Below are 12975 nucleotides of genomic sequence, written 5' to 3' on the forward strand. Positions count from 1 at the left end.
TTAACCTCACTAGTTTTAAGGTTTTTTTGCCCTGCTACTTCTATTGAATGGCTGTTCCAAAACCTCACTCCTCTTCTGATTAGCAACCTTCTGACTTTTTCAGCCTAAATCTCACTCACTGTTTGCAGTTTTAATCAGACCTAGAAGCAGGTAGCAGTCTCAGAACAGGCCAAAGTGGCACCAGAGGAACCTGGCAATCCCTTTCCCCACTGAGAGAGTCATCTTTGCCAGATGAGGCAGCAATAGGAACCCCAACACTGTCATAAGACTGTTAAAGAACATTCCAAGACCTTTTAATCCTAGGACATCAACCTGTGATCCAGGAAAAGTCCCATAAGTCACTCCAACTCTCTCACTGAGATACTTTCCAGCCTAAGTAGAGCCACTTACATGGTAACATTTCTTCTACATCACTGCCCCAGGAAGTTAAGAAAAGGCGTATATTTAATAGTAAGGAATGTAAAGGTACAATTCTTTTTAGAAAGTGACTTACTGACAGCATGAGGTTCTATTCTACTGTATTGAACTAACATCTATAACAAGCGGGTTCCGTTTTTTACTATAGATGATTTTGTAACTACCAGCACTGGAAGTTTATCCTGGGATTTGGCAGTCAAGCAGGGTCACCGTTAATAAAAGGTTCTACACTGCAAGCTATGCTCTCAGGAACAGATGTCCCTGTGTTTGGGGATGTAACTGACTGAAATTTAAGTAAGAAGTTCTGTTATTGCCCATGTCGACCTAAAAGAGAAAGCAGGATTCATTAGCTCTACAAGGATAACAGGAGTAAAAACTTATTTGTTGCTTATTTAAGCAGATGAAGCCCTGCTTCTGCACAAGGAGCAGCTCTGTGAACTGAGGGGATGCTTCAGTTGCATACAAGTCAGTTTTCAGCCATACATCAAGTTCCTAGCAACGACATGTGTCTCATTAGCTCTATGGCGCAAATGCTGCTTTAAGTAACCTGTTGGCAAAATTCAGCAAGGCTTTAGAAGAGCAGATGAAGGGAAAACACACAGACATTAAGTATGCAGGAGGTTTATTTCCTACCTTAAAATCTACAGTAGTTCTAGTGACATTAGGTACTTAATAGCAGAAAATCTAAAGGTTTATATAGAATTAAAAAAAAAAAATCAGATGAAGTACCACTCAGATCAAAAGGAATGTAAGGAGACTGAAGTTCTTTAATAGTTAGAATTATGTTATGAAATGGGTTTTAGTGAACCAAAAATGGAATGCTAATTTCATAAAAATATACACATACATATAAAATTTGTTCCTTGCATTTGAATTACAGAAAAAAACCCAGAAGTAGTGCTTCTAGAACTTTCAAGTTTCTCTGAATTACATTTAAAGTATTTATCATTTGATTTGTTAACTTTGCAAATTACACATTTATATTAAATGAACATTTTTAGCTGACATCTTTCTAAACAGAAGATGCCACTAATTCAGAAACAAGTCACTCACTGAATGGAAGCCTCCCCCACTCCCCAGTAAAGCAGCAGAATGTTACATTTTAATAATATTAGAGTGGAACCCACTTATATTTGAGCTATTACTCCTTTTCTTATTTTTAGAGTAAGTTTGTCAGAACTTTATTGGCAAAAAAAAAAAAATCTAACAGTCAACAGCAAGATGAACTGGGTTTGGGCTTCCGGTGAAGATTTATTGTATCTGTCTGAATCAAGTGATCTGATCTATCTTCAGTAGCAAGAACTCTTCGAACGGCTTCCTCAAAGGCTGCTGCAACATTAGTGGCATCTTTTGCACTAGTCTCGAAATAGGGATGGTTGCCGTTGTTCCTGCACCAGGCCTGGGCTTCTTCTGTAGACACTTGCCTTTCATTTATGTCAATTTTGTTACCCAATATCACAAAAGGAAAACTTTCAGGCTCTTTCACATCTGCATAGTAAATGAATTCTTTTTTCCAGTTACCCAAGTTTTGGAAGCTTTGAGAGTCATCTACACTGAAAGTTAGAAGGCAACAGTCAGAACCTCTATAGAAAGGAGTCCGTAAGCTCCTGAACCGTTCTTGACCTGCCGTGTCCCATATCTGCATTGTAACAAAGTGTCCATCCACTTCCAAATCTTTATTTAAGAACTCCACGCCTATTGTGTGGAACAATTGTGTATCAAACTTGTTAGTGACATATCTGTTCATAAGTGAACTCTTCCCGACTCCACCATCACCTAAGAGTATTACTTTAAGTAGAGATGATTTTGTTGCCATTGTTATGGAAATAGATCCTCCTGATTTCTGAGTCCTGTAACATAAGAGAGACCCTGTTAAGAACAAACATTTTCCCCTTGTGATAAAGACAACTTATTATTTTGTTAAATATTGAATTGTTTACATACTCATGCACTACCCATAAAGTATTAAGCCCAAGTCACTGCTCACTAAACCTTACATGCAAAAAAAAAAAAAAAAGGAATTGACTAAATATGTTTGTAATTTTTAAAAGTATCTAAAAGCACACTTCCCACTGGATAAGAACATAAGAATGGCCAATCTGGGTCAGACCAAAGGTCCATCAAGCCCCGTATCCTGTCTTCCGACAGTGCCCAATGCTAGGTGCCCCAGAGGGAATGAACGGAACAGATAATCAAATGATCCACCCTTTCACCCATTCACAGCTTCTAGCAAACACAGGTTAGGGATACCATCCCTGATCATACTGGCTAATAGCTATTGATGGATTTATCCTCCATGAACGTATCTAGTTCTTTTTTTTAAATCTCAAATGGGGTTTGTGACAGATGGGGCAATTTCCTGGACAAACTTAGTTCAATAAAGTTAAACCTTACTGAATTAAATTAAAATATTTTAGGAGCTCATTATATTAGAAATGCAAATGTGTGTTATTGTGGGACTGTATGTAACTTGTCTAGGAGACATGACTAATGTAAACCTTGGGAAGTGTTATGAATTTCAACTGACTCTTGTAAACAACAAGGTAAGAATAAACTGTTGAGTAGCTTCCCTAGGAAATATTTGGGAGAAGGGAAATGCAAATGCCCACCCACCCACCTTTGGACCGGATCTTTATAGGAGGCTTGCCCTAGGGAGAGGACCGTTGTCTGCAAATTACCTATTGCCAGGATCAAAAGGGCCAAACAGCATAAAGAAGTAACTCAGATTCATGGTGTTCTTGTTCTGAGCAAAAGGAGTTATGAACTTGAACACATGTGGGGCTTGAAGGACTGTTCACCTGGCTGAGCCCTTGTTGGAGTTGGGGTGATCTCCAGTAAGGTTATTAGCACGTTTAGGTTCTTTTATTGTTTTGATATGTTTTCTCTGTAATGCTTTTACTTTCAGAATAAGTGGGCATGGGCTTGCCACAGGTAACTTAACTGTGACAACTGCACGGTTTACCATCTCTGAGGAGGAAAAAAAGGCAGGCCTACTTACACATTCTGCCTTTGCTGAGGAATTCACAGTTTAGATAGGGAACTGTGCAGCCTGGAAATACCCTTGTAAGGAGGGAGAGAGAGATGCATGTCTACACTCAAGAAAGATGATGGCTAGGGAGCCAGAAGTCTAAGAGTGGGTGCCCTCACTGGACCATAGAGAGAGAATATAGGTGCCATTACTCTGAACTTTGACAAGGTTATAAAGTGTTTCTTCTTCAAACTATAGTCTGTGTAGTTGTATGAATTAACACACTGATTAGTCACTTCTAGAGACTGGGTTTGAACGCCTTGTTTCACTTACTGGATATTTTTGAACATCTTTTCCCAGGAAATAGTGGAAGCCTGTCCACTTTACAAAACCACCACACTTAGTCTGCAAGACAGGTGTCAAGTTGGTCTAGATAAAGACCATAATACACAATAAGTCAATTTACATTCATTGAAAACCCTGAGGGGCAAGATAGAGGTAAAGCCAGGCATTTGGAGAGTTCCTGCCTTAATTATTATCTAGCCACTTTTAGTCCCTCATTCCAGTTAGCACCAAAATTCATTTATCTTACATTAATTTGGCAAGAACAGTGGAAGCTTCCTTGTAGAAACAAGGAATATAAATACCAAACATATCTATTTTATTATTTTAAACTGCAGCAAAATGTGAACCACCAGAACAGTTTTCTTAGATCATTCTCATTCAATACTTTACCCTCAGTGTTTGCACTTTGTGTAGAGACTGAAGTTTACTCCTCAGGGAAATCTGCACCACTGCACATGTGCAGAATTTATGACTGAATTTATGTGCACAAAAAATTATTTTCTGACAAGGAAGCAAAGGCGAGTGGTCATGCAACCCTCCACAGCAGTATGTTTCGGGTGCCCAGGGCAGCTGGCAGAGAGGTAAATCACTGTGGGGCAGGAGGCAGGTCTGGAGAAGACCTGGCTGGTAGCTCCTACCGTGTGCTGAACTCAGCTGCTAGTCCTGGCTTGGCAAGACAGGACTTCCTCTTCCCCTGCATGGCATCTGGGGCTTGGTCAGACCTACCCCCAGATTTCTCCCCCAGCTGCAGGAAGCTCTGCAAACTCCTCTCCCCACTCGCCTTCCTGCCCTCATCAATCCTTAGCTGCAGGGGGAGGGATCTCTTTACAGGGAGCTGCTCCCCCATCTGCCCAACCCCCATGCATCCAGACCCACTCATACCCAGACCCTCCTGCCAAGCCAAACCCCCCTGCACTCAGAACCCCCCTGAGCCCCACTCCCCCTGCACCACCCCAACAAGCCACTCACACCCAGATCCCCATCCCACCAATCCCCAAACAGCAGCACCTGGATCCCAGGCCCACTCCCCCAGCATCTGGACCCCTCCCACTGAGCCCCAACCATCTTCTCCTGGACCCCCGCAGAGTCCCATTACCATTGCACTCAGAACCCCCACAACAATCCTCTGTGCATCCAGATCCCCTCCATTCCCGGATCCCTCACTGAGCCACTCATGCCCAGATTGCCCCACATAGAACCCTCTCAAACCACACCTGAATCCCCCCACACTAAGCCTCTGCACACTCAGATCCTGCCTTGTTGAGCCTGCCTACCCACAGGGAGGGACAGGGCCCTGGGGTGTTTCTGGGGCAGGCCCGGTTCTTGCACTGTGTCAGGGTTGGGTGCAGCCTCACTGCTGAGTCCGTGTCCTGGGACGGAGCTGCAGAGTGGTCCCCCATCTATGTCCAGCCAGTGGCCTGTGCTCCCCAATGTCCAGCTGGAGCCTCCAAATTTATTTGACAAATAAAATTTGCAGATTTTGCAGAATATTAAAATACTGTGCACAGAATTTTTAATTTTTGGCACAGAATGCTCTCAGGAGTAGAAGTTCATTAAAAACAGTTATGGGTCTACCTTTTTCTATCTGAGCCAATTCACCCTGCTGCAGAAACATCTTTAGCCACAACAGCTGCAAATGTGTGAGCTCTACCAGACCTTATTCTGCCCACTACAAAACCTTGCTGGAACCATTTACAATGTTTGTCTTACACTTCTTGTACTCAACATATTTAACTGGATTCAAAGTATTGAGGCCACGTCTACATTCAGAATTTTAGCGAGATCCTGCGCTGCTGGCTCAGCACTGGTGCTAACAAGAATCGGAGTGCTGGTATAGATTGGCTGCCAGGATGTTTTCCTCAGTGTCATCCAGACTTGTAAAAAAGCTTCCAGAAGTGTTATAATTATCAATTTAAACACAAAAGAAGTCATAGAAATATTTCTAAAAGCCCACTCCACACTTGAGTTTTAATTCGACATAGCTACAGAACTCAAGCGTGAAAAATTCCCACCTCTGAGCACAATAGCCATGCGGACTTAATCCAGCATAGATTCAGCTAAATTAATGGAAGAATGCTTCCATCAACCTAGATACCAGCAAAGATGTAGTGCTTGGGAAGGCTGGGATCCTACAGCAACAGAAAAGCCACTTCCATTGCTGTAGACTATCTACAATATGGGGTTATGCCAGCATACCTACCCCACCATGGCTATGCCATTTTAGTCCCCATAGTGTAGACATGGCCTAAGGTTCCTATACCAGCCTACCCACTATCCCCATAAATGTATGACAATTAGGAAAGGTCAAACTAGTTCAGCAAAATAAACACCTGTCTACAAGGTCAGAGTTGGAAAGGCATTAGGATATTCTCCACTCAATCGCTGGAGGTTTTTCCCTTTATACGGCCCACTTGGCCTTTCTTTCTTCCTCCCTAAAAATTACTAAGGACATGAAGTATGCAGTGTAGTTGTAGCCATGTCGGCAGGGCCGGTGCAACATATTAGGTGACCTAGGCAGTCGCCTAGGGCGCTAGCATTTGGACGGTGACCGGATCTTCAGCCGCCCCAGTCATCATTGGCATTTAGACGGAGGGAGCTGGGGCAGGGGGGCACAGGGAGGGCCGCCTGCAGCAAGTAAGTGGGGGGGCGGCATGCAGGGGAACTCCCCGCCTCAGCTCAGCTCTGCTCCACCTCCTCCCCTGAGCACACTGCCCCACTCTGCTTCTCTCGCTCCCAGGCTTGCAGCACCAAACAGCTGATTGGCGCCGCAAGCCTGGGAGGCGGGAGAAGTGGAGCAGCAACGGCGTGCTTGGGGAGGAGGCAGAGCAGAGGGGAGCTTGGGCGGGGAGCTGCAAAGATGTTAAGCAATGCATAACTACACAAGAAGTCTATTGAAGTTTATGAAACTACTCACATGTGACCGGGACTGGATTAATGCAGAGGCTTTAGGGGCTGCAGCCCAGGGCTTCGAGCTAAGGAGGGTCCCACAAAAATAAATCCATAATTATATACAATTCAGTGGTCACCAACCCATCAATCGTGATGGACTGGTCGATCCTGGCGCCTCTGTGAGTTGATCGCAATCTCCGGGCTGCTAAAAGTCCAGCAGCGCAGCAGCGCTCAAGCAGGCTGCCTTCTTACCGTGACCCCACGCTGCTCCCGGAAGCAGCCGTCTGCTGGCACATCTCTGCGGCCCCTGGGAGATGGTGGGCGCGGCAGCTCTGTGCGCTGCCCCTGCCCCCAGCACCGTCCCCGCAGCTCCCATTGGCTGGGAACTGGCCAATGGGAGCTGCCGTGGTGGCGCTTCTGGACAGGGGCAGCGCTTGCGGGCAGCGCACGGGGACATGCTGACCCCCTCCCGCCAGAGACACGCAGAGACATGCCAGCAGAAGGCCGCTTCCAGGAGTGGCGTGGGGCTCTGGCAGGCAACCAGCCAGTCAGCCTGCCTGAGCCCTGCTGCGCTGCTGGCCAGGAGCCGCTTGTGGCAGGGGGGATAAAAATCAATGATTTAAAAAAAAAAAATTTGGATTTTTTTTAATAATTTGCTTTTTGAGGATAAAACCTATCTAAAGATAGTTTTAATTAAGATACATTATAGCTCAAAGATCTCATCATGGAATAGGGATTATAAATTCTAAGTCTATAGTATGAGAATATATTCATGTAATGTTTAAGAAAAGTTTTGTAAATGAATTCCAATAGTTCATGGATTAGGGACCCAATTTTATGGGGTTCCAGGGTCTTCTGTATAGATTATTTAGGTTAATCTTTCTATCTACTCAATGGGACTCAGTGCTCAGTCTAGAAGATACCATCAGAGATGCTTAGTTTTGCAGTTCTCAAACTGTGGATTTGTGTCTTCAGAGATAATCTTGTTAACAGCAAAAAATGTTTAAGTAAATATATATTTAGAAGTGAGAAATAACAGACCTCAACCCTATTGTCCCTCTGCAAATTTGTGTACAGAGAGTCAATCCCTTACCCCTCTCTAAAAGTGCAAAGTTTCAAAAAATTCAATGAATAGAAGATTGTTGGGGGTGGAATAGATCTGGACAAGGAGATCTACAAGTCTGGAGATAAATGTGAGAAGGGAGGGAGAGGCAGTAGAAACAAAAGTGAAACTTTTTGAGCAGCATATTCCAGAAGTCTTGAGGTCTTTTTGAGTGTAGCCTTCATTGATTTGAGATCTACCATACCATTCTTTCACTAGAAGGGAAAACCTATAATGGCAGCAGCCTGTAAAAGAGACCCAAGTTTGGGAATAAGAACCATTCAAGAAATATATGTTTGTTGATGAGGTTTTAAAAAAAGTCACACCAGTGGACTGGTGGAAGTCACTTAAGCACTTGGACTGCTGAAGTGATAATCTCACTTTTAACAGCAGTAGCTTCTTCTGCGGGTGTAGAAAGTCCAAAGAGAGAAAATATTCTAATTCATTCCAAATTGAGAAATTGTTTGGGACCTGAAAAAGCAGGAAAGCTTGTTTTTCTTTTCCAGATTATGAACAAACAGGAAAATGAAGGTGAAGACAACTGAGTTAGCTGCAGAAGCCAATATTTTAAGTTTCTCATGTTGACCTGGCTGACAGTCAATTTAATTTTTTTTTTAAATATTTCATTTAACTATTTTAGTTTAAAACCATTAACAAAAACAAAACTGATTTTAAAAAACTTGAATGTTTAACTAAATTTAAAAATTCGTATGCTTGTTTTGTTAAAATATTTTATGTTTGCTGTTGAAGAAAAAATCCAGAATACATAACATTGTTGTATTAGTTAAATAAAAGAATTGAACTGTTTGTCTGGTGATATTCTCCTCCTAATACAGCATGGCAAGAAAATCCTCCAAATAATAATTAACCTGTTGAATTGGAGATAGTTCCCCAGCCAATGACTTCATAAATATCTGCTTCAGTTACCTTTGGTAAATGAAATAACCAAACAATCATTCATTTTCTGATACAGCTGTAAAACTAATCTGAAACGTTTTCAGAATAAATCACTTAAATGTATAGTGTGTACCTTCTAAAAATGAAACCTACATCTATCTCTGAGTTGTGAAAAATATGTATTAAGGTTATAACAACCAACAAAAATGCACTCATGTAGAAATCCATGATTAAATCGAGTCTTCCTGACTAGTGATTTAAATCAAATCCGCCCTGGCCTGCCGGAGACTGCACCTCGCACCCCCTCCTGCACCCAAACTCCCTCCCACAAAGAAACTAATATAACAGCTGTTCTAAGTAAGAAGTAGACTATTTTGAATTAACTATATTCTACATGTTTTAAGGCTGAAATGTAACCACAAAACAGCTTTATGTTAATTAAAAGGCAAGTTTAGTATAGCATTAATAGCCTTGATGCCATAATTGTGATCATTTTGTTTTAAATTAGGAAAAAGACTTGTATGCAGGGCTCCCACAAAATCTAACAGCTCCGGGCCCACAGGAGTGTTAATCCGGCCCTGCACGTGACTTCATGAAAAGTCTTTGTAGGATCATGTCTATGTTTTCTAGTTATAAACCACCTTAGCTACAGCTTGTACCATAGTTCCATCTCTCTCTTCCCCCTTTGTTAATTACAAGTCACTTTATCAACTAACTAGGTCTGTGTAGCTTGAAAGCTGGTCTCTTTAACCCATCTTGTGTCTCTAATATCCTGGGACCAATACAGCAACAACAACAACACTGCAGTATTACATCTAAAAGCATTTACCTTGATTGTTCAGTTTAAATCATCATTCAGCATCTGCAAATGAGGAGACATTAATTTGCAACATGTGTAATCAATTTGTTTTAGCCAATTTTGCTTTAAGAGTAGCTAAGCATATAACAGTAACTCGTAATATATCAAGAGATTGTAAATGCACATTTACTCTGATGGTTCATATACCATCACCAACACACAGCATACCAATTGGTTTAAGGATGGATAGATAGAGAAAGATATACAAATCAGTTTTTCTATAACAGTTTTGTAAATATATAATACAAGATTCATTGTCATTCCCCTCTCAAAAAGGCAGCCCCCAAACAAGAAAACCTACCATGAAAAGCCATACACACAAGAAACAGCAACCCCACTACTACGCTTTCATAATCTATCTCAAGACTCTTTTCTCAAGCCTCTTCTCCACCTTTAAAATTAATCTAGAGTAAATAACAGGAATGACGTGGGAAAAGATTAGATCATTGAATTCCAAACCCCTGCAGAATAGTCCCCAGAAAAACGTCATCAAATACTGAATTTATACCACATTTGATTTGGACTACAAAACCAAAAAAAGTCATTTAAAATGTCCCCCACCCCAAACACACAGTTTTGTGACTCTCAAACCGTTTTTCTAGGTTTGTCCTCAACCATCACTAAAATCTTGGGAAAAGCGACGAAGTCCTGTGACACCTTATAGACTAACAGATGTATTGGAGCATGAGCTTTCGTTGGTGATGCATCTGACGAAGTGCGTATTCACCCACAAAAGCTTGTGCATCCAATACATCTATAACGTGCCACAGGACTCTGTTGCTTTTTACAGATCCAGACTAACACAGCTACCCCTCTGATACTTAAAATCTTGGGGGAAACCTTGTCTGTATTTTTAATAAAAATGTAACATCTGTGCAACAACTGAATCTTTAGATTGTGATAAATTTCATCTTTATGTTGTTAAGTGGATGCTTTAATATATACATATGTACAGTACCTCAGGAGCTCTTCATTTAAAGTGTCTTGGCTTGAACATTTAAATTCACAGTCTTGATACTGAATTACGGGTTTTACATTTAGTTATTTATTTACAAATTAGTCAAACATTTTCATTTGCTGGCAGACTGGAGAATGCAACATCATAGCAAAAGCACTATAGAAAATACACAGTATATGCCAAATCCTGTAGTTCCCAGGCCCTTCTTTAGTCTGGCTACTGCACCATTGAAGGTAGCTGGGCTTTTCTAAAGTTTATTAATAAACAAACAAAAAAAATAGGGAGCCAGGAAAACCACCAATTAGCTTTCCTTTTTAAGTGCAAATGAACTTGAGAAGCAGCCCAGCTGCTTTATAGATACTGAAGCCAGGATGAAAGATATCTAATAAAATTCACTGCTTGAGAAATTCTAGTACAGGGGTGGCCAACCTGAGCCTGAGAATGAGCCAAAATTTACCAATGTACATTGCCAAAGAGCCACAGTAATATGTCAACAGCCCTCCATCAGCTCCCCCCGCCCCCAGTGCCTCCTGCCCACCAGCAGCCCCACCAATCAGCTTAGGGTGACCAGATGTCCCGATTTTATAGGGACAGTCCCAATTTTTCTTATATAGGTTCCTATTACCTCCCAGCCCCGTCCCGATTTTTCACACTTGCTGGCTGGTCACCCTAAATCAGCGCCTCTGCCTCCCCCTCAGCTGTTTTGAGGGTGCAGGAGGCTCTGGGGGAGAAGGCATAGCAGGCTCAGGGGTGGAGTAGGGGCCTGTGGCAGAGCCAGGGGTTCAGCAGTGAGCAACCCCCAGCACACTGGATAGTTGGCGCCTGTAGCTCCAGCCCCGGAGTCGGTGCCTATACAAGGAGCCGCATATTAACTTCTGAAGAGCTGCATGTGGCTCTGGAGTCATAGGTTGGCCACCCCTGTTCTAGTAGTTGAATATATGAAACCTAATCCACACAAAAGTAAAAGTGTCTTTGTGGCCAGTTTATGACCTTTCTCTACTTCTTCTCTTGGTACACATGAGAGCTGGTGCCCACTTTTCATCAAATTATGGCTGATAAGTATGCATTTTTGTACAGCATCTAGCATAATAGTTCATCAAATTTTGTTTGGGGACTACAGATATGGCTACAATACAGATAAATAATATTTGTCTCCACACCTACCATGCTGCCTAATCATGTTCATATCAGTGCATTCTAACTGAAAAAGAGAGCAGCTATCCCATACCGTCCCTGCAGAGAATAGAATTCAGGGAGGGTGTGTATATAGAGCACCATCAGCACATGAAACAATGCACTATGAGATGTCCAACCACACAGCTGATTACATAGGTCCTCTAATCATGTGGCCAGAAAATAAGGCTGCAGGAAGACAGGGTGGATCAATTTAAATCACTGATTTTAATCATTATTTAAATTGGCAAGCAGGAAAACAATTTAAACAGATTTTAATCTTGTTTTCAATTGTACTTTTTAGGGTTTTCTTTCCTAAAGAAAAGGTTGATTCTCATTAGCTGGTAACCATTAAAACATGTTGATTTGCAGCTAAATATATCCTTTACACTAAAACAGGTACTTTTTGATAACCAGGACAATACACTATCTGTACACATTTAAGTAATTGTTGGTTTCAGAGTGGTAGCCATGTTAGTCTGTATCAGCAAAAAAAAAAAAAAAACCGAGGAGTACTTGTGGGTTCCTGGATTAGTGTTTTTGTTGTGTGGTTGCTGGTGAGTATTTGCTTCAGGTTGGTGGGCTGTCTGTAAGCGAGGACTGGCCTGTCAAGATCTGAGAGAGTGAGGGATCGTCCTTCAGGAACCTATCCTTGCAACAAAGCCCATTGCCAACTCTGTCCACATATCTATTCAAGGGATACCATCATAGGACCTAATCAGATCAGCCACACCATCAGAGACTATTTCCCCATGCTAATTTTTCCCCCTACTGTTACTCACACCTTCTGGTCAACTGTTGGAAATGGGCCATCCTGATTATCGCTACAAAAGTTTTTTTTTTCCCTCCTGCTGCTAATAGCCTTAATTGATTAGTCTCATTGTAGTTGGTATGCAAACACCCATTTTTTCATGTTCTCTGTGTGTATATATCTTCCTACTGTATTTTCCACTTCATGCATCCGATGAACTGGGTTTTAGCCCACAAAAGCTTATGCCCAAATAAATTTGTTAGTCTCTAAGGTGCCACAAGTACTCCTGTTCTTTTTGTGGATACAGACTAACACGGCTGCTACTCTGAAACCTGTCAGTTAGATTCTTAATGTTTACATTTTTATATTAGAAAATGCTGAATGATGCATTTCTTATTTACTAGATTAATTTTTTGCTAATATTTGAGTCAAGTTCTATTTGGATGGAAATTGGAGTACAATTAAAAAAGTGTGCAAAAAAGGATTTTATTTTTTGTATTAAATTAAACTACCTTAAATGTACTGGATACATAAGAAAAAATTATGAAAACATGCTTTGCCTTTAAAACTAATTGATTTATTAAACAAAGGAAGCATTATCTGTAGGTAGCGAATT

The 12975-nt window shown here is 41.5% G+C and overlaps 1 protein-coding gene across 4 annotated transcripts in view; it reads right to left on the reverse strand.

Moving 5' to 3' along the window:
• Positions 1-1022: 1022 nt before the first annotated feature.
• RAB9A (RAB9A, member RAS oncogene family) overlaps positions 1023-12975 on the reverse strand; it is a 41833-nt gene continuing 29880 nt past the window's right edge. For 2 of the 4 annotated variants that reach the window (XM_054007604.1, XM_054007595.1), the window contains exons 2-3: positions 9448-9480; positions 1023-2267 (exon numbers count right to left, since the gene is read on the reverse strand). In XM_054007604.1, coding sequence (XP_053863579.1) covers positions 1628-2233 — 606 coding nt within the window. In that variant the 5' untranslated portion in view covers positions 2234-2267; positions 9448-9480 and the 3' untranslated portion in view covers positions 1023-1627. Of the gene's footprint in view, positions 2268-3718; positions 3892-9447; positions 9481-12975 lie in introns of those variants that run through there. The other 2 variants (XM_054007587.1, XM_054007613.1) reach the window with 2 other exon arrangements.

The sequence above is a fragment of the Malaclemys terrapin genome, chromosome 1 (assembly GCF_027887155.1).
Source record: "Malaclemys terrapin pileata isolate rMalTer1 chromosome 1, rMalTer1.hap1, whole genome shotgun sequence".
Lineage (NCBI taxonomy): Eukaryota > Metazoa > Chordata > Testudines > Emydidae > Malaclemys > Malaclemys terrapin.